We start from the raw sequence: 21,330 nt of genomic DNA, 5'->3' as shown, positions 1-21,330 counted from the left end.
GGGGGCGAGGGGCCGGAGGGGGTGAGGAGGGAGGGGCGAGGGGCAGGGGTGGGCGAGGGAGGGACGAGGGGCAGGAGCGGGCGAGGGGCTGGAGGGGGCGAGGGGCAGGAGGGGGCGAGTGAAGGGCGAGGGGCAGGAGGGGGGGCGAGGGGCAGGAGGGGGCGAGGGGCAGGAGGGGGCGAGGGGCAGGAGGGGGCGAGGGGCAGGAGGGGGCGAGGGGCAGGAGGGGGCGAGGGGCAGGAGGGGGCGAGGGGCAGGAGGGGGCGAAGGAGGGGTATGAGGGAGCGAGGGAGGGGTATGAGGGAGCGAGGGAGGGGTATGAGGGAGCGAGGGAGGGGCGGTTGGCAGGAGGGGGCGAGGGAGGGGCGGATGTCAGGAGGGGGCGAGGGAGGGGCGGAGGGCTGGAGGGGGCGAGGGAGGGGCGGAGGGGGTGAGGAGGGAGGGGCGAGGGGCAGGAGTGGGCGAAGGAGGGACGAGGGGCTGGAGGGGGCGAGGGGCTGGAGGGGGCGAGGGGCTGGAGGGGGCGAGGGGCTGGAGGGGGCGAGGGGCTGGAGGGGGCGAGGGGCTGGAGGGGGCGAGGGGCTGGAGGGGGCGAGGGGCTGGAGGGGGCGAGGGGCTGGAGGGGGCGAGGGGCTGGAGGGGGCGAGGGGCTGGAGGGGGCGAGGGGCAGGAGGGGGCGAAGGGCAGGAGGGGGCGAGGGGCAGGAGGGGGCGAGTGAAGGGCGAGGGGCAGGAGGGGGGGCGAAGTGCAGGAGGGGGCTAGGGAGGGGCGGATGGCAGGAGGGGGCGAGGGAGGGGCGGATGGCAGGAGGGGGCGAGGGAGGGGCGGATGGCAGGAGGGGGCGAGGGAGGGGCGGATGGCAGGAGGGGGCGAGGGAGGGGCGGATGGCAGGAGGGGGCGAGGGAGGGGCGGATGGCAGGAGGGGGCGAGGGAGGGGCGGATGGCAGGAGGGGGCGAGGGAGGGGCGGATGGCAGGAGGGGGCGAGGGAGGGGCGGATGGCAGGAGGGGGCGAGGGAGGGGCGGATGGCAGGAGGGGGCGAGGGAGGGGCGGATGGCAGGAGGGGGCGAGGGAGGGGCGGATGGCAGGAGGGGGCGAGGGAGGGGCGGATGGCAGGAGGGGGCGAGGGAGGGGCGGATGGCAGGAGGGGGCGAGGGAGGGGCGGATGGCAGGAGGGGGCGAGGGAGGGGCGGATGGCAGGAGGGGGCGAGGGAGGGGCGGATGGCAGGAGGGGGCGAGGGAGGGGCGGATGGCAGGAGGGGGCGAGGGAGGGGCGGATGGCAGGAGGGGGCGAGGGAGGGGCGGATGGCAGGAGGGGGCGAGGGAGGGGCGGATGGCTGGAGGGGGCGAGGGAGGGGCGGATGGCTGGAGGGGGCGAGGGGCCAGTGGGGGTGAGGAGGGGCGAGGGGCAGGAGGGGGCGAGGGAGGGGCGAGGGGCAGGAGGGGGCGAGGGGCAGGAGGGGGCGGGGGAGGGGCGGATGGCAGGAGGGGGCGGGGGAGGGGCGAAGGGCTGGAGGGGGCGAGGGGCCGGAGGGGGTGAGGAGGGAGGGGCGAGGGGCAGGAGTGGGCGAGGGAGGGACGAGGGGCAGGAGCGGGCGAGGGGCTGGAGGGGGCGAGGGGCTGGAGGGGGCGAGGGGCAGGAGAGGGCGAGGGGCAGGAGAGGGCGAGGGGCAGGAGGGGGCGAGTGAAGGGCGAGGGGCAGGAGGGGGCGAGGGGCAGGAGGGGGCGAGGGGCAGGAGGGGGCGAGGGGCAGGAGGGGGCGAGGGGCAGGAGGGGGCGAGGGGCAGGAGGGGGCGAGGGGCAGGAGGGGGCGAAGGAGGGGTATGAGGGAGCGAGGGAGGGGTATGAGGGAGCGAGGGAGGGGCGGTTGGCAGGAGGGGGCGAGGGAGGGGCGGATGGCAGGAGGGGGCGAGGGAGGGGCGGAGGGCTGGAGGGGGCGAGGGGCCGGAGGGGGTGAGGAGGGAGGGGCGAGGGGCAGCAGTGGGCGAGGGAGGGACGAGGGGCAGGAGCGGGCGAGGGGCTGGAGGGGGCGAGGGGCTGGAGGGGGCGAGGGGCTGGAGGGGGCGAGGGGCTGGAGGGGGCGAGGGGCTGGAGGGGGCGAGGGGCAGGAGGGGGCGAGGGGCAGGAGGGGGCGAGGGGCAGGAGGGGGCGAGGGGCAGGAGGGGGCGAGGGGCAGGAGGGGGCGAGGGGCAGGAGGGGGCGAGGGGCAGGAGGGGGCGAGGGGCAGGAGGGGGCGAGGGGCAGGAGGGGGCGAGGGGCAGGAGGGGGCGAGGGGCAGGAGGGGGCGAGGGGCAGGAGGGGGCGAGGGGCAGGAGGGGGCGAGGGGCAGGAGGGGGCGAGGGAGGGGCGCGAGGGGCAGGAGGGGGCGCGAGGGGCAGGAGGGGGCGCGAGGGGCAGGAGGGGGCGCGAGGGGCAGGAGGGGGGCGAGGGGCAGGAGGGGGGGCGAGGGGCAGGAGGGGGGGCGAGGGGCAGGAGGGGGGGCGAGGGGCAGGAGGGGGGCGAGGGGCAGGAGGGGGGCGAGGGGCAGGAGGGGGGGCGAGGGGCAGGAGGGGGGGCGAGGGGCAGGAGGGGGGGGCGAGGGGCAGGAGGGGGGGCGAGGGGCAGGAGGGGGGGCGAGGGGCAGGAGGAGGGGGCGAGGGGCAGGAGGGGGGGCGAGGGGCAGGAGGGGGGGCGAGGGGCAGGAGGGGGGGCGAGGGGCAGGAGGGGGGGCGAGGGGCAGGAGGGGGGGCGAGGGGCAGGAGGGGGGGCGAGGGGCAGGAGGGGGGGCGAGGGGCAGGAGGGGGGGCGAGGGGCAGGAGGGGGGGCGAGGGGCAGGAGGGGGGGCGAGGGGCAGGAGGGGGGGCGAGGGGCAGGAGGGGGGGCGAGGGGCAGGAGGGGGGGCGAGGGGCAGGAGGGGGGGCGAGGGGCAGGAGGGGGGGCGAGGGGCAGGAGGGGGGGCGAGGGGCAGGTAGGGGGGGCGAGGGGCAGGTGGGGGGGCGAGGGGCAGGAGGGGGGGCGAGGGGCAGGAGGGGGGGCGAGGGGCAGGAGGGGGGGCGAGGGGCAGGAGGGGGGGCGAGGGGCAGGAGGGGGGCGAGGGGCAGGAGGGGGGGCGAGGGGCAGGAGGGGGGGTGAGGGGCAGGAGGGGGGGCGAGGGGCAGGAGGGGGGGCGAGGGGCAGGAGGGGGGGCGAGGGGCAGGAGGGGGGGCGAGGGGCAGGAGGGGGGGCGAGGGGCAGGAGGGGGGGCGAGGGGCAGGAGGGGGGGCGAGGGGCAGGAGGGGGGGCGAGGGGCAGGAGGGGGGGCGAGGGGCAGGAGGGGGGGCGAGGGGCAGGAGGGGGGGCGAGGGGCAGGAGGGGGGGCGAGGGGCAGGAGGGGGCGAAGGGCGAGGGAGGGGCGAGGGGCAGGAGGGGGCGAGGGAGGGGCGAGGTGCAGGAGGGGGGGCGAGGGGCAGGAGGGGGGGCGAGGGGCAGGAGGGGGGGCGAGGGGCAGGAGGGGGGGCGAGGGGCAGGAGGGGGGGCGAGGGGCAGGAGGGGGGGCGAGGGGCAGGAGGGGGGGCGAGGGGCAGGAGGGGGGGCGAGGGGCAGGAGGGGGGGCGAGGGGCAGGAGGGGGGCGAGGGGCAGGAGGGGGGGCGAGGGGCAGGAGGGGGGGCGAGGGGCAGGAGGGGGGGCGAGGGGCAGGAGGGGGGGCGAGGGGCAGGAGGGGGGGCGAGGGGCAGGAGGGGGGGCGAGGGGCAGGAGGGGGCGAGGGGCAGGAGGGGGCGAGGGGCAGGAGGGGGCGAGGGGCAGGAGGGGGCGAGGGGCAGGAGGGGGCGAGGGGCAGGAGGGGGCGAGGGGCAGGAGGGGGCGAGGGGCAGGAGGGGGCGAGGGGCAGGAGGGGGCGAGGGGCAGGAGGGGGCGAGGGGCAGGAGGGGGCGAGGGGCAGGAGGGGGCGAGGGGCAGGAGGGGGCGAGGGGCAGGAGGGGGCGAGGGGCAGGAGGGGGCGAGGGGCAGGAGGGGGCGAGGGGCAGGAGGGGGCGAGGGGCAGGAGGGGGCGAGGGGCAGGAGGGGGCGAGGGGCAGGAGGGGGCGAGGGAGGGGCGAGGGAGGGGCGAGGGGGCGCGAGGGGCAGGAGGGGGCGCGAGGGGCAGGAGGGGGCGCGAGGGGCAGGAGGGGGGCGAGGGGCAGGAGGGGGGGCGAGGGGCAGGAGGGGGGGCGAGGGGCAGGAGGGGGGGCGAGGGGCAGGAGGGGGGCGAGGGGCAGGAGGGGGGGCGAGGGGCAGGAGGGGGGGCGAGGGGCAGGAGGGGGGGGCGAGGGGCAGGAGGGGGGGGCGAGGGGCAGGAGGAGGGGGCGAGGGGCAGGAGGGGGGGCGAGGGGCAGGAGGGGGGGCGAGGGGCAGGAGGGGGGGCGAGGGGCAGGAGGGGGGGCGAGGGGCAGGAGGGGGGGCGAGGGGCAGGAGGGGGGGCGAGGGGCAGGAGGGGGGGCGAGGGGCAGGAGGGGGGGCGAGGGGCAGGAGGGGGGGCGAGGGGCAGGAGGGGGGGCGAGGGGCAGGAGGGGGGGCGAGGGGCAGGAGGGGGGCGAGGGGCAGGAGGGGGGGCGAGGGGCAGGAGGGGGGGCGAGGGGCAGGAGGGGGGGCGAGGGGCAGGAGGGGGGCGAGGGGCAGGAGGGGGGGCGAGGGGCAGGAGGGGGGGCGAGGGGCAGGAGGGGGGGCGAGGGGCAGGAGGGGGGGCGAGGGGCAGGAGGGGGGGCGAGGGGCAGGAGGGGGGGCGAGGGGCAGGAGGGGGGGCGAGGGGCAGGAGGGGGGGCGAGGGGCAGGAGGGGGGGCGAGGGGCAGGAGGGGGGGCGAGGGGCAGGTAGGGGGGGCGAGGGGCAGGAGGGGGGCGAGGGGCAGGAGGGGGGGCGAGGGGCAGGAGGGGGGGCGAGGGGCAGGAGGGGGGGCGAGGGGCAGGAGGGGGGGCGAGGGGCAGGAGGGGGGGCGAGGGGCAGGAGGGGGGGCGAGGGGCAGGAGGGGGGGCGAGGGGCAGGAGGGGGGGCGAGGGGCAGGAGGGGGGGCGAGGGGCAGGAGGGGGGGCGAGGGGCAGGAGGGGGGGCGAGGGGCAGGAGGGGGGCGAGGGGCAGGAGGGGGGGCGAGGGGCAGGAGGGGGCGAAGGGGCGAGGGAGGGGCGAGGGGCAGGAGGGGGCGAGGGAGGGGGCGAGGTGCAGGAGGGGGGGCGAGGGGCAGGAGGGGGGGCGAGGGCAGGAGGGGGGGCGAGGGGCAGGAGGGGGGGGCGAGGGGCAGGAGGGGGGGCGAGGGGCAGGAGGGGGGGCGAGGGGCAGGAGGGGGGCGAGGGGCAGGAGGGGGGGCGAGGGGCAGGAGGGGGGGCGAGGGGCAGGAGGGGGGGCGAGGGGCAGGAGGGGGGGCGAGGGGCAGGAGGGGGGGCGAGGGGCAGGAGGGGGGCGAGGGGCAGGAGGGGGGGGCGAGGGGCAGGAGGGGGGGCGAGGGGCAGGAGGGGGGGCGAGGGGCAGGAGGGGGGCGAGGGGCAGGAGGGGGGGCGAGGGGCAGGAGGGGGGCGAGGGGCAGGAGGGGGGGCGAGGGGCAGGAGGGGGGGCGAGGGGCAGGAGGGGGGGCGAGGGGCAGGAGGGGGGGCGAGGGGCAGGAGGGGGGCGAGGGGCAGGAGGGGGGCGAGGGGCAGGAGGGGGCGAGGGGCAGGAGGGGGCGAGGGGCAGGAGGGGGCGAGGGGCAGGAGGGGGCGAGGGGCAGGAGGGGGCGAGGGGCAGGAGGGGGCGAGGGGCAGGAGGGGGCGAGGGGCAGGAGGGGGCGAGGGGCAGGAGGGGGCGAGGGGCAGGAGGGGGCGAGGGGCAGGAGGGGGCGAGGGGAGGGAGGGGGCGAGGGGCAGGAGGGGGCGAGGGAGGGCGAGGGGCAGGAGGGGGCGAGGGAGGGGCGAGGGGCAGGAGGGGGCGAGGGAGGGGCGAGGGGCAGGAGGGGGCGAGGGAGGGGCGAGGGGCAGGAGGGGGCGAGGGAGGGGCGAGGGGCAGGAGGGGGCGAGGGAGGGGCGAGGGGCAGGAGGGGGCGAGGGGCGGAGGGGGCGAGGGGCAGGAGGGGGCGAGGGGCAGGAGGGGCGAGGGGCAGGAGGGGGCGAGGGGCAGGAGGGGGCGAGGGGCAGGAGGGGGCGAGGCAGGAGGGGGCGAGGGGCAGGAGGGGGCGAGGGGCAGGAGGGGGCGAGGGAGGGGCGAGGGGCAGGAGGGGGCGAGGGGCAGGAGTGGGGCGAGGGGCAGGAGGAGGCGAGGGGGCAGGAGGGGGCGAGCAGGAGGAGGCGAGGGGCAGGAGGGGGCGAGGGCAGGAGGGGGCGAGGGGCAGGAGGGGGCGAGGGGCAGGAGGGGGCGAGGGGCAGGAGGGGGCGAGGGGCAGGAGGGGGCGAGGGGCAGGAGGGGGCGAGGGGCAGGAGGGGGCGAGGGGCAGGAGGGGGCGAGGGGCAGGAGGGGGCCAGGGAGGGGCGAGGGGTAGGAGGGGGCCAGGGAGGGGCGAGGGGCAGGAGGGGGCCAGGGAGGGGCGAGGGGCAGGAGGGGGCCAGGGAGGGGCGAGGGGCAGGAGGGGGCCAGGGAGGGGCGAGGGGCAGGAGGGGGCCAGGGAGGGGCGAGGGGCAGGAGGGGGCCAGGGGCAGGAGGGGGCCAGGGAGGGGCGAGGGGCAGGAGGGGGCCAGGGGCAGGAGGGGGCCAGGGGCACGAGGGGGCCAGGGGCACGAGGGGGCCAGGGGCACGAGGGGGCCAGGGGCACGAGGGGGCCAGGGGCACGAGGGGGCCAGGGGCACGAGGGGGTAGGGAGGAGCGAGGGGCAGGAGGGGGCCAGGGGCAGGTGGGGGCCAGGAAGGTGCGAGGGGCAGGAGAGGGCCAGGGAGGGGCGAGGGGCAGGAGGGGGCCAGGGAGGGGCGAGAGGCAGGAGGGGGCCAGGGAGGGGCGAGGGGCAGGAGGGAGCCAGGAGGGGCGAGGGGCAGGAGGGAGCCAGGGAGGGGCGAGGGGCAGGAGGGAGCCAGGGAGGAAGGGAGAGGAGGGAGCGTGGGAGGAAGGGGGAGGAGGGTGCGAGGGAGGAAGGGGGAGGGAAGAAGGGGAAGGGAGGGGGAGGAGGAGGAGGAAGGGGGAGGAGGAGGAAGGGGGAAGAGGAGGAAGGGGGAGGAGGAGGAAGGGGGGAGGAGGAGGAAGGGGGGAGGAGGAGGAAGGGGGAGGAGGAGGAAGGGGGAGGAGGAGGAAGGGGGAGGAGGAGGAAGGGGGAGGAGGAGGAAGGGGGAGGAGGAGGAAGGGGGAGGAGGAGGAAGGGAGGAAGGGGGGAGGGGGAAAGGGGGTGAGGAGGGGGGGAAGAGGAAGTGGGAAGGGGGAAGAGTGGGAAGGGGGGGAAGAGGAGGAAGGGGGGGGAGGAAGGGGGGGGAAGAAGGGGGGGGAAGAAGGGGGGGGGAAGAAGGGGGGGGAAGAAGGGGGGGGAGGAAGGGGGGGGAGGAAGGGGGGGGAGGAAGGGGGGGGGAGGAAGGGGGGGAGGAAGGTGGGGGGAGGAAGGGGGGGGAGGAAGGGGGGGGAGGAAGGGGGGGGAGGAAGGGGGGGGAGGAAGGGGGGGGAAGGGGGGGAGGAAGGGGGGGGTGGAGGAATGGGGGGAGGAGAGAGGGAGGAAGGGAGGAAGGAGGGGGGAGGGGGGGAGGGGGAAAGGGGGGGAGGAAGGGGGGAAGAGGAAGTGGGAAGGGGGAAGAGTGGGAAGGGGAAGAGGAGGAAGGGGGGGAGGAAGGGGAGGGAGAGGAAGGGGTGGGAGAAGGGGGAGGGTGGGGGAGAAGGGGGGAGGGTGGGGGAGAAGGGGGGAGGGTGGGGGAGAAGGGGGGAGGGTGGGGGAGAAGGGGGGAGGGTGGGGGAGAAGGGGGGAGGGTGGGGGAGAAGGGGGGAGGGTGGGGGAGAAGGGGGGAGGGTGGGGGAGAAGGGGGGAGGGTGGGGGAGAAGGGGGGGAGGGTGTTGGAGAAGGGGGGAGGGTGGGGGAGAAGGGGGGAGGGTGGGGGAGAAGGGGGGAGGGTGGGGGAGAAGGGGGGAGGGTGGGGGAGAAGGGGGGAGGGTGGGGGAGAAGGGGGGAGGGTGGGGGAGAAGGGGGGAGGGTGGGGGAGAAGGAGGAGAAAGGGCAGGAGAAGGGGGTGGGGTGGAGAAGGGGGTGGGGTGGAGAAGGGGGGGGAGAAGGGGGTGGGGGCAGGTGGAGAGATGAAAACCTTGTTTCCAGCACACTCCCCCAGCAGAGCCAGATGGGACTGTCCCGATCACACCTTAGGCTAACTGCTTACCTCCAGCTCCTTCCACTATTCCCCTGACGACTGCCTGGACACCATGAGGCTTTACCAGTCTCTCAGACAGCAGCTGCCCACACAAGCGGCGCAGCCACGTTGGGGCCCGTGAGAGAGTCTGTGCTTTCCCAACCCCCGCAGAGGCCGCCTGCAAACAAACATAAAGCTCATCAATACACCGAAAACACACAACAAGCAGTCCGTTCATTCCGTCAAGCTATGAATGGGTGGCACTCACATACTGAGAGGTGGCAGCCCTCCCCGCCTCCCCAGCCCCTCCTCCAGCTCCCCGTCTCCCCAGCCCCCCCCCCAGCACCCCACCTCTCCCCCTGTGCAGTGATTAATTTTGGTAGGACGAACGAGGAGAGGCAACATAAACTGAAGGGTACAATTCTAAAAGCGTTGCATGAATCTGAGAGTACATGTGCACAAATCCTTGAAGGTGGCAGGACGTGTTGAGAAAGTGGTACAGGATCCTAGGCTTCATAAACAGAGGCACAGAGTACAAAAGCAGAGAAGTTATGATGAACCTGTATAAGACAGTGGTTCGGCCTCAACTGGAGTATTGTGTCCAATTCTGGGCACCGCACTTTCGGAAGGATGTAAAGGCCTTCGAGAGGGTGCAGAAAAGATTTACAAGAATGGTTCCAGGGATGAGGGACTTCAGTTATGTGGATCGACTGGAGAAGCTGGGACTGCTCTCCTTAGAGCAGAGATGGTTGAGGAGATTTGATGGAGGTGTTCAAAAATCAAGAGGAATTTCAACAGAGAGAGAGAAACTGTACCCATTGCCAGATGGTTGAGGACCAGAGGACACAGATTTAAGGTGATTGGCAAAAGAACCAGAGGCGACAGGAGGAAAACCTTTTTACGCAGCGAGTGGTTAGGATCTGGAATGCGCTGCCTGAAAGGGTGGTGGAGACAGATTCAATCGTGACTTTTAAAAGGGAGTTGGATAAGTCCCTGAAGGAAAAAATTTTACGAGGCTACGGGGAATGGGCGGGGGATTGGGACTGGCTGAAGTGCTCTTGCAGTGAGCCAGCATGGACTTGACAGGCTGAATGGCCTTCTTCTGTGTTGTAACCATTTTATGATTCTATTTTTTAAATGGTGAGAAACTATTAAATGTTGGTGTTCAGAAAGATTTAGGTGTCCTCGTACAGGCAACACAGAAAGTTAGCTTGCAGGTACAGCAAGCAATCATAAAGGCAAATGAAATGGCGTTTATAAATATTCTTTCTGCCAAAGTGAATAACCTCACATTTCCCTACATTATACTCCATCTGTCACCTTACTGCCCACTCACTTAATCTATCTATATCCCTTTGCAGAAGCTGTGTTATCACAGTTTACTGTCCCACCTAACTTTGTACCGTCGGCAAACTTGGATACATTACACTTGGTCCCTTCATCTAGATCATTAAATAGATTGTAAATAGCTGAGGCCCCAGCATTGATCCTTGCGGCACCCCACTAGTTACAGTCTGCCAACCTGAAAAAGACCCGTTTATCCCTACTCTCTGTTTTATGTCTGTTAACCAATCCTCTATCCATGCCAATACATTACCTCCAATCCCATGAGCCGTTATCTTGTGTCATAACGTTTTATGTGGCACCTCATTGAATGCCTTTTGGAAATCCAAATATACTACATCCACTGGTTCCCCTTCATCTCCTCTGCTAGTTACATCCTCAAAAAACTCAAGTTTATCAAGCACAATTTCCCTTTCATAAAACCATGTTGACCCTGCCTAATCAGGTTATGATTTTCTAAATGCCCTGATACCACTTCCTTAACACTGGATTCCAGCATTTAAGGAACTTGCTACAATTGTACAGGGCCTTGGTGAGACCACACCTGGAACACTGCGCACAGTTTTAGTCTCCTTATCTAAGGAAGGATATACTTTCCTTGGAGGCAGTGCAACGGAGGTTCACTAGATTGATTCCTGGGATGAGAGGGCTGTCTTCTGGTTAGAGATTGTGTAGACTTGGCTTATACTCTCTGGAGTTTAGAAAAATGGGAGGTGATCTCATTGAAACAGAAGATTCTGCAAGGGATTGACAGGGTAGATGCTGAAAGGTTGTTTCCCCCTGGCTGGAGTGTCTAGAATCAGGGCGCATAGTCTCAGGATAAGGGGTCGGCCACTTAAGACAGAGATGAGGAGGAATTTCTTCAATCAAGAGGGTTGTGAATCTTTTGAATTCTCTATCCCAGAGGGCTGTGGATGCTCAGTCGTTGAGTATAGTCAAGGCTGAGACAGATAGATTTTTGGACTCTTGGGGAATCAAGGGATATGGGGATCAGACGGGAAAGTGGAGTTGAGGTCGATGATCAGTGATAAATGAATGGTGGAGCATGCTCCTAATTCTTATGATCTTATGTCCCGGGGATGAGATGATTGGCCTCCAACAACAACAACAACCTTCCTTTGAGCTAGGTATGACTCCAGCCAGGAGAGTTTTCCCCAATTCCCATTGATATCAGTTTTACTCGCATTCCCCCATCAGTGGCTCAAAATTACAATTCCCATTATCATGTTTATCCGGCTTCTTTTCTCTCCAAACTCCTCCAGTCATATATTCCCCTCCCTTCAAAGTGTGTTCCGCTGACTCAGATCCCACTCCCGTTCCCCCCACCATTGCCAACCATGCCCCCAGTTGTTGAGACCCGACAGGGCCCAGGACCAATTACCTGCTTTGTTCCTCCCTGCAGCATCAGCAGCTCCTTGATGACAATCGGCTGATACACTCGATCCAGAAGGTTCCGCAGAGTCTCCCGACAGACCCGCAGCTCGGCATCGGTGAGACCCTGTCAATGACGCATACGTTACACAAAACTACAGACTGCCGCCCTCAATGCTGAATCTGAGGCCCAGGCACGGCAACTGACCCCAAATAATCTCCCGGTAAATGGGCTGAACTCTCTGGAGGAGACGGGGTTGCCTCGATTCACGGCTGCCTCTTCCCTGGGGCTGGTGAGCCAGGAGAGCGAGGGGGTCTGTCAGCGACCTGGCCCATCGCAGGGTGAATGCAGGAAGCATGCTGCAGCCTCGCACTGAAGGAGGAAGCAGAGATCGAGCTGGGTGTAGCCTGTGGTGGGATCCAGCGTGGAGGCTCCGACTTGCGTGAGAACACCAGCGGGCAGGTCGGGGCCATAAAAGGAGTGGCAAGCAGCGGCCTGGGAGCAGAGTGGAGGCCTGCCACTTCAGGGAGCAACACAAGCTGCGTCGGCAGCGAAGAGTGACTTCATCAAGGTTCAGGTCGGTGATTGGAGCGTGGGCAGATACAGCAGAAGCGGCAAGGTCGGGGCGAAGGAGCGGCGAGAGATTGTAGAGGGACGTGATCGGGGCCCAGGGAAGGCGCGAGTTCGTGGCCAGGGGCCCAGGGGCAGCACAGGCCAGCCCACACTGCAATGTGTGCGCGCAATGGGCCCGTGCAGGAGAGCAGGTCTCCAGTCGACTTGGGTAGCCCTTGCCACTGGACCAAGACCTAGCTCTGTCGACCCGTGTGGTGGCTGGTGTGCAACGGCCGCCACACGTTAATAAAATCCACGCACAGGCATCTTCCACCCTTCAACATGTAGTTCAGAACCTGGAACCTTCATTGGAACACCTGTGAACGTATCCATTTTTGGCGTGGAAGCAAGTCACCCTCATTTTGAGGGATTGCCTATGATGATGATGAGTTCATGCAGGTTGATGTGCTGTGGGATAAGACGGCAACAGCTCAGAACCCGGCCACCCTCCCTAACTGAGGGATCGAGTTCTTCCTGGGAAATGGCAGCCTCTGGTTCCTCGCCCACGGGTCATACCTGGTAGCAAGTGTCGACATGCTACTCAACCCGAGGAGCATCACAGGGGGCCCACACATGCCTTTACTAGACAGCAGGGCTGACTGGATAGTGAGCAGAAGGAACCCTAGCCCTGAGCAATGTGCACTGAGGCCCCCATTTCAATCATCACAGTCAGTCCCTCAAAATCGAGGAAGACTTGCTTCCACTTCAAAAGTGAGTTCTTAAATGGCTGAACAGTCCAATACGGAAATTACAGTCTGTCACAGGTGGGACAGACAGTTGTTGAAGGGTGGGTGGGGAGTTTGGTTTGCCGCACGCTCCTTCCGCTGCCTATGCTTGGCTTCTGCATGCTCTCGGCGATGAGACTGAGTTTAAACACTCAGCACAGATTGGGGATTGAATCCGGGCCTTTCGGGTTCTGTACAAACCCCCAGGGCTTCACCCAGAGCCTGAAATAGAGAACTAAAAGCTGAAAACCCCAGAAACATAGGAGATGGGTAGGAATGTGGTGAGAGGAGCGATCTGGCCTTGCGACCTCCCACCCACCCACTCTGTGGATGCTTACTGCTGAGAATCACCTTGCCCTTCCCCTGGGACCTGGGTGGGCAGTGATCGTTCCAGGCTGGCACTGATTACCATTAGGGTCGGTTACTGTACCTGGTGTGTCTCGCTGTCCCCTCGTGAGCTCTCCTCAGACACCGAGCTCCGCTGACACTTGTTTGGCGAATAGCCCAATTGGCAGAGACCAGCGATCAGGTCTCCAAGGTGCCGGGTGAGGACCAGGCTCTCTAAGGAAGCATGCTGAGCGATATCGAGGAGCACCAGGGTGACAGTGTGCAGCCGCCACGTTCCGCTGGACGCCGCCGAGCGGTGCACCACCTTTTCAACCGTGGCTGCAAAATCCGACCTGCGGCCAAGAGGAATTCCGACCCCCGGCAGGAGGTATGGGCAGATGCCGAGAGTGACGACAAACTGCAGCGCAGACTGGACCGTTTTCTGTTGCGAGATGCTCAGGGTGTCAGGAGGCAGTGCGGGCGCGCACTCCGGGGTCTTTGGGTTGGGTTTTGGAGGAGTGAACTGTGCCAGCAGCTCGATCATCGCCTGCTTCAAACACAACAGGAGCACCAGGGCCTCAGAAACAAAGCTCCACGCGGCATCGTCACACCTCACCGGCCACACCAACCGCGATACCACACGCTCCCTCAGTCGCTCCAAATCCGCCCAGCTCGGATCCTGATGCAGCTTCCCCTGCAGGACAGACAGATTACGAGACAGAGTGTGCAGTAGCACATCCTCGGGGCTGGTCTGTGCAGACAGCATGCAAGGTTCTGAAAAGAATAAAAATAAGCTGCATCAGCTGCAGGGTATATACAGCACAGAAAGAGGTCATTCGTCCCATCATCATCATCATAGGCAGTCCCTCGGAATCAAGCAAGACTTGCTTCCACTCTTAAAAATAAGTTCTTAGGTGGCTGAACAGTCCAATACGAGAACCAGTCCCTGTCACAGGTGGGACAGATAATCGTTGAAAGGGTGGGTGGGACAGGTTTGCTGCACGCTTTTTCAGTTGCCTGCGCTTGATTTCTGCATGAGGAGAGGTTGGAAAAGTTAGGACTGTTCTCCTTGGAACAGAGAAGGTTAAGAGGTGACCTAATAGACGTTTTCAGGATGATGAGAGGTTTTAAGAGTAAATAGGGAAAGCTCTTTCCTCTGGCGAGTGGGTCAATAACCAGAGGTCATCGATTTAAAATCATTGGAAGAAGATCTCGAGGGAGATGAGGAGAAACACAGAAACATAGAAAATAGGTGCAGGAGTAGTCCATTCGGCCCTTCAAGCCTGCACCACCATTCGATAAGATCATGGCTGATCATTCCCTCAGTACCCCTTGATTCCCCTTAGCCGTAAGGGCCATATCTAACTCCCTCTTGAATATATCCAATCAAATGACATCAACAACTCTCTGCAGCAAAAAATTCCACCGGTTAACAACTCTCAGTGAAGAAGTTTCTCCTCATCTCAGTCCTAAATGGCCTACCCCTTATCCTTAGACTATGTCCCCTGGTTCTGGACTTCCCCAACATCGGGAACAATCCACTCGTATCTAACCTGTCCTGTCCCGTCAAAATCTTGTATGTTTCTATGAGATCCCCTCTCATCGTTCTAAACTCCAATGTATAAAGGCCCAGTTAATCCAGTCTCTCCTCATATGTCAGTCCAGCCATCCCGGGAATCAGTCTGGTGGAACATCCTTCCTCAGATTAAGAGACCAAAACTGAACACAATATTCCAGGTGAGGCCTCACCAAGGCCCTGTACAACTGCAGCAAGACCTCCCTGCTCCTATACTCAAATCCTAGCTATGAAGACCAACATACCATTTGCCACCTTCACCGCCTGCTGTACCTGTATGCCAACTTTCAATGACTGATGAACCATGACACCCAGGTCTCGTTACACCTCCCCTTTTCCTAATCTGCCACCATTCAGATAATATTCTGTCTTCGTGTTTTTGCCTCCAAAGTGGATAACCTCACACTTATCCACATTATACTGCATCTGCCATGCATTTGCCCACTCACCTAACCTGTCCAAGTCACCCTGCAGACTCTTAGCGTCCCCCTCACAGCTCACACCGCCACCCAGTTTCGTGGTCATCTGCAAACTTGGAGATATTACACTCAATTCCTTCATCCAAATCATTGATGTATATTGTAAAGAGCTGTGGTCCCAGCACTGAGCCCTGTGGCACTCCACTCCCTGCCTGCTATTCTGAAAAGGACCCGTTTATCCCGACTCTCTGCTTCCTGTCTGCCAACCAGTTCTCTATCCACGTTAGTATATTACCCCCAATACCATGGCTTTGATTTTGCACACCAATCTCTTGTGTGGGACCTTGTCAAAAGCCTTTTGAAAGTCCAAATACACCACATCCACTGGTTCTCCCTTGTCCACTATGCTAGTTACATCCTCAAAAAATTCCAGAAGATTTGTAAAGCATGATTTCCCCTTCATAAATCCATGCTGACTTGGACCGATCCTGTCACTGCTTTCCAAATGCGCTGCTATTTCATCCTTAATAATTGATTCCAACATTTTCCACATCATTGATGTCAGGCTAACCGGTCTATAATTACCCGCTTTCTCTCTCCCTCTCTTTTTAAAAAATGGTATTACATTAGCTACCCTCCAGTCCATAGGAACTGATCCAGAGTCGATAGACTGTTGGAAAATGATCACCAATGCATCCATTATTTCTAGGGCCACTTCCTTAAGTACTCTGGGATGCAAACTATCAGGCTCCAGGGATTAATCAGCCTTCAATCCCATCAAATTCCCTAACACAATTTCCCGCCTAATAAGGATATCCTTCAGTTCCTCCTTCTCATTAGACCCTCGGTCCCCTAGTACTTCCAGAAGGTTATTTGTGTCTTACTTCGTGAAGACAGAAATAAAGTATTTGTTCAATTGGTCTGCCATTTCTTTGATTCCCATTATAAATTCACCTGAATCCGACCTACGTTTGTCTTCACTAATCTTTTTCTCTTCACATATCTATAGACGCTTTTGCAGTCAGTTTTTATGTTCCCAGCAAGCTTCTTCTCGTACTCTATTTTCCCCCTCGTAATTAAACCCTTAGTCCTCCTTTGCTGAATTATAAATTTCTCCCAGTCCTCAGCTTTTTATATGCCTCTTCCTTGGATTTAACACTATCCTTAATTTCCCTTGCTAGCCACAGTTGAGCTACCTTCCGTTTTATTTTTACTCCAGACTGAAGTTCATCTATGTGATCTTTAAATGCTTGCCATTGTCTATCCACCGGCAACCCTTTAAGAATCATTTGCCAGTCTATTCTAGCCAATTTACGCCTCAAACCATCGAAGTTACCTTTCCTTAAGTTCAGGGCCCAAGTTTCTGAATTAACTGTGTCACTCTCCATCCTAATAAAAAATACTACCTACCATGTTATGGTCACTCTTCCCCAAGGGGTCTCGCACAACAAGATTGCTAATTAGTCCTTTCTCATTACTCATCACCCAGTCTAGGATGGCCAGCTCCCTGGTTGGTTCCTCGACATATTGGTCAGGAAAACCATTCCTAATACATTCCAGGAAATCCTCCTCCACCGCATTGCTACCAGTTTGGTTAGCCCAATCAATAAGTAGATTAAAGTCACCCATGATAACTGCTGTACCTTTATTGCATGCGTCCCTAATTTCTTGTTTGATGCTGTCCCCAACCTTGCTACTACTGTTTGGTGGTCTGTACACAACTCCCACTAGCGTTTTCTGCCCCTTGGTATTCCGTAGCTCCACCCATAAGATTCCACATCATCCAAGCTAATGTCCTTTCTTACTATTGCATTAATTTCCTCTTTAACCAGCAATGCCACCCGCCTCCTTTTCCTTTCTGTCTATCCTTCCTAAATGTTGAATACCTCTGGATGTTGAGTTCCCAGCCTTGGTCACCCTGGAGCCATGTCTCCGTGACGCCAATTACATCATACCCGTTAACTGCTATTTGCGCAGTTAATCCGTCCACCTTATTACGAATACTCCTCGCATTGAGGCACAGAGCCTTCAGGCTTGTCTTTCTAACACACTTTGCCCCTTTAGAATTTTGCTGTAATGTGGCCCTTTTTACTTTTTGCCTTAGGTTTCTCTGCCCTCCACTTTTACTTTTCTTCTTTCTATCTTTTGCTTCTGCCCCTATTCTACTTCCCTCTGTCTCCCTGCATAGGTTCCCATCCCCCTGCCATATTAGTTTAACTCCTCCCCAACAGCACTAACAAACACTCCCCCTAGGACATTGGTTCCGGTCCCGCCCAGGTGCAGACTGTCCGGTTTGTACTGGTCCCACCTCCCCAAGAACCGGTTCCAATGTCCCAGGAATTTCAATCCCTCCCTTCTGCACCACTCCTGAAGCCACGTATTCATCTGAGCTATCCTGCGATTCCTACTCTGACTAGCACGTCTTTTGAGGTCCGACTTTTTAAATTTAGCTCTTAGCTTCCTAAATTCGTCTCATAGGACCTCATCACGTTTTTTTATCGATATTGTTGGTACCTATCTGCACCACGACAACTGGCTGTTCACCCTCCCTTTTCAGAATGCCCTGCACCCACTCAGAGACATCCTTGACCCTTGCACCAAGGAGTCAACATGCCATCCTGGAGCCTCAGTTGCGGCCACAGAAACGTCTATCTATTCCCCTTACAATTGAATCCCTATCACTATAGCTCTCCCACTCTTTTTCCTGCCCTTCTGTGCAGCAGAGCCACCCACGGTGCCATGAATTTGGCTGCTGTTGCCCTCCCCTGATGATTCATCCCCCTCAACAGTACCCAAAGCGGTGTATTTGTTTTGCAGGGGGATGACCGCAGAGGACCCCTGCACTACCTTCCTTGCACTGCTCTTTCTGTTGGTCACCCATTCCCTATATGGCTGTGTACCCTTTACCTGCGGTAAGACCAACACACTCAATGTGCTATTCATAGAAACATAGAAAATAGGTGCAGGAGTAGGCCATTCGGCCCTTCGAGCCTGCACCGCCATTCAATAAGATCATGGCTGATCATTCACGTCATGTTTTCACTTAATGTTGCCGGGATCTGGAACGCTCGACCTGAAACGGTGGTGGAAGCCGATTCCATAAATAATTTTGAAATGGAGTTGGACAGGGACTTGAGGATGAAGAACTTGCAGTGGTCAGCGCCCTCCCGGATGCACTTCCTCCACTTAAGGCGCTCTTTGGCCAAGGACTCCTAGGTGTCAGTGGGGCTGTTGCACTTTTTCAGGGAGGCTTTCAGGGTGTCCCTGTAACGTTTCCTGTGCCCACCTGCGCTCGCTCTTTGAAAGAGCAGTTGTGCTCAGTCCCACATCCCCGCTTTTAGTCCGTAACCCTGCAAGTTCTTCATCCTCAAGTCCCTGTCCAACTCCATTTCAAAATTATTTATGCAATCAGCTTCCACCACCTTTTCAGGTCGAGCGTTCCAGATCCCAGCAACTCTCTAAGTGAAAACATTTCTCCTCATCTCCCTCTCGATCTTCTGCCAATGATTTTAAATCGATGACCTCTGATTATTGACCCACTCGCCAGAGGGAAGAGCTTTCCCTATTTACTCTCAAAATCGCTCATCATCCTGAAAACCTCTATTCGGTCACCTCTTAACCTTCTCTGTTCCAAGGAGAACACCAAACTTTTCCAACCTCTCCCCATAACTGAAGTCCCTCCTCCTAGTAACATCCTGGCACACCTACTGTGTACCCTTTCTAAGGCCTTTACATCTTTCCTGAAGTGTGAAGCCCAGAATTGTCCACAATACTCCAGCTGAGGCCTAACCAATGATTTAAAAGTTCGAGCATGATCTCTTTGCTTTTATATTCTACTTCTCTATTTATAAACCCGAATACACCTCATCAACTTGCCCTGCCACCTTTAAGGATTTGTGGATGAGCAGAGGTCTTCTGCTCATCCACACTTTACAAAATCGTGCCGTTCAATGTCTTTCCATATTCGTCCTCCCAAAGCACAGCACTGCACACTACTCCGCATTGCACTCCATTTGCCATGCTTCTGCCCATTTCACCATCCTGTCACAAAAGCAAAATATTACAGATGCTGGAATCTGAAATAAAAGCAGAAAATGCTGGAAATACTCAGTAGGTCAGGCAGCATCTGTAGAGAGAGAAACAGAGTTAACGTTTCAGGTCGATGACTCTTGGGTCAGAAATGGAAAAAGTTAGAGATCTAACAGGTTTTTAAGCAAGTGCAGGGGCAGGGAAGGAGAAAACAAAAGGGAAGGTCTGTGATGGGGTGGAAGGCAGAAGAAATTAAAAGACAAATGGGATGATAGTGCAAGACAAAAGGAGATGTTAATGGGGCAAGTTTAGAAACAAAAGGGGAGTCTAGATGGGGTGTAAATGGCAGAATCATCATCAGCTGCTGAGGGAGAGAGAAAAAACAGAAAAAAGTAGGGGCAGAGGTTATAGTTTGAAATTGTTGAACTCGATGTTGAGTCCAAAAGGCTGTAACGTGCCGAATTGAAAGATGAGGTGCTGTTCCTCGAGCTTACGTCGAACTTCATTGGAACAGTGTGGGAGGCCGAGGACTGAGTGGGAGTGGAGCGGGGAATTAAAGTGACAGGCGACCAGAAGCTCGGAGTCACGCGTACAGACTGAAAAGCGGTCACCCGATCTGCGTTTGGTATCCCCAATGTAGAGGAGACCGCATCGTGAGCTGCGGATACACTATACTAAATTGAAAGAAGTACAGGTACAGCCTTCAGGACTCAACATCGTGTTCAACAATTTCAAATCATAACCTCTGCCCCTATTTTTTTTTCTGGGTTTTTTTTCTCTTTCCCACAGCAGCCCCGAAGGAGTATTTGGGGCCCTGGACAGTGGGAAAGGGGGAGGTAAAAGGGCAGGTGTTGCATCCCCTGCGCCTGCACGGGAAGATGCCGTGGAAAGGGGAGGGGGTGATTGAGGAGTAAACCAGGCTGTCGCGGAGGGATCGGTCCCTTCGGACTGCCGGGAGGGGAAGATGTGATTGGTGGTGGGTTCACGCTGGAGGTAGCGGAAATGTCGGAGGATGATCCGTTGAACGTGGAGGCTAGTGGGGTGAAACATAGAAACATAGAAAATAGGTGCAGGAGTAGGCCATTCGGCCCTTCTAGCCTGCACCGCCATTCAATGAGTTCATGGCTGAACATTCAACTTCAGTACCCCATCATAGAAACATAGAAAATAGAAAAAAGGTGAGAACCCTGTCGTGGCTCTGAAAGGGAGGGGAAGGGGTGAGAGCAGAGGGGCGGGAAATGGAACGGACACGGTTGTGGACCATGTTAACCAAGGCAGAGGGGAATCCTCGGTGGAGGAAAAATGAAGACACCATCCTGAAGCCTGAAACTATCCGGATCATTATCTACTGCCAAGGATGAGCCTGGTACAATAATTGGACTGGGTCTGGCTCCCTGTCCCCGATGGCCACAACCAATGCAGAGACAGAGCAAGCTGGCATTGATAGAGGGCCCGGGAGTGGCGGCCTGGAATGTGGAGCTGCTGGTGGTGAGCCCATCGCCTCAGCCCAGGGCAGAGACTGAGGCAGGCGGACACCGTGTGGCGCCAACAACCCCCGGCTATATAAACCCGCCCCGGGTATATAAATACCCCCCCCCCCGGCTCCAGTCCCACTCTCTCCTCACCCGCCGGCACCGTCAGCTCCCTCAGCGCCGCCGCTGCCGCCGCCTGCAATCCCGCCGCCATCACCGGCTCCCGCCTCACCGCGCCTGCGCCGCCGCCACCTAAAATCCCGCCGCTATCACCGGCTCCCGCCTCACTGTGCCTGCGCCAGCCGCCGGACCGTGACTCGCGCGAGACTTCGCCACCATCTTGGTCAAGCCCGCCGAGGCGCCGCCATCTTGGCAAAGGAACAGCGGTAAACCAAGGACCAGCCACAAAACATATTTCAACATGACCGTCTTTGGTGAAGTGTCTGACGAAGGCAAAGATCCTAAGCAAAGCAAACCTTCGGTAAAAAAATCTGCACTCGAGTCAAAGGAGGCTGGTGATGTTGCCACGCTGGTAACTATAAGAATCTTAGACCATTCAGTTCCTGGAGCCTATTCAATTTAGATCATGGCTGAACTGTAACACCCCACCCACTATGGTTCCATAACCCTTTATATCCTTACCCAACAAAAATCTATCACTCTCAGTTTTGAAATTTCCAATTGACTCACAGCTTTTGGGGCAATTCCAGATTTGTACTACTTTTTGTGTGAAGAAGTGCTTCCTGACATCACCCCTGAACGACCTAGCTTTAATTTTAAGGTTTTGCCCCCTTGTTCTGGGCTCTCTCGCCATTTTGATCATCTCAAATACCTTAATTAGATCAGCCCTTAATCTTCGATACTCAAATGAAATACAAGCCTTGTCTATGCAACCAGTCCTCATAATTCAACCCTTTTCATAAGCTCCATTTCAGTGAATCTGTGCTATACCCCGTACAAGGCCAACATCCTTCCTGAGGTTTGATGCCCAGAACACAGTGCTCAGGTGTAGGCTGACACAATATTCTGGGAGCACAAGTCTCAGGGTGAGGTGCACTCACTGAGACTATCCTGACTGAAAGATTGAACAAGCATGGCACGTAATTCTCCACCATCAGCAAGCCTGAAGCATTGTTACACACATTTTGAGACAGAGTGTGGTACTTCACGATCCTGCTATTTAACTGCAATCAAAAGATTACACTTAATAAGAAACCTTTAATTGTGTTTAAGCATCAGTTTATTTGCCCA

At 60.9% G+C, this 21,330-nt stretch overlaps 1 protein-coding gene across 1 annotated transcript in view; it reads right to left on the bottom strand.

Annotated features, from left to right (window-relative positions):
* The window catches only part of tango6 (transport and golgi organization 6 homolog (Drosophila)), a 145,010-nt gene extending 124,706 nt beyond the window's left edge, over window positions 1-20,304 (bottom strand). The window contains exons 1-4 of the mRNA XM_070898367.1: window positions 20,233-20,304; window positions 12,687-13,357; window positions 10,929-11,045; window positions 8,234-8,381 (exon numbers count right to left, since the gene is read on the bottom strand). Coding sequence (XP_070754468.1) covers window positions 8,234-8,381; window positions 10,929-11,045; window positions 12,687-13,357; window positions 20,233-20,293 — 997 coding nt within the window. The 5' untranslated portion in view covers window positions 20,294-20,304. The remainder of the gene's footprint in view (window positions 1-8,233; window positions 8,382-10,928; window positions 11,046-12,686; window positions 13,358-20,232) is intronic.
* Window positions 20,305-21,330: the final 1,026 nt, after the last annotated feature.

The sequence above is a fragment of the Pristiophorus japonicus genome, chromosome 13 (assembly GCF_044704955.1).
Source record: "Pristiophorus japonicus isolate sPriJap1 chromosome 13, sPriJap1.hap1, whole genome shotgun sequence".
Lineage (NCBI taxonomy): Eukaryota > Metazoa > Chordata > Chondrichthyes > Pristiophoridae > Pristiophorus > Pristiophorus japonicus.
Note: the sequence above shows the minus strand (reverse complement) of the source record. Positions and strands in the feature narration are given on the sequence as shown.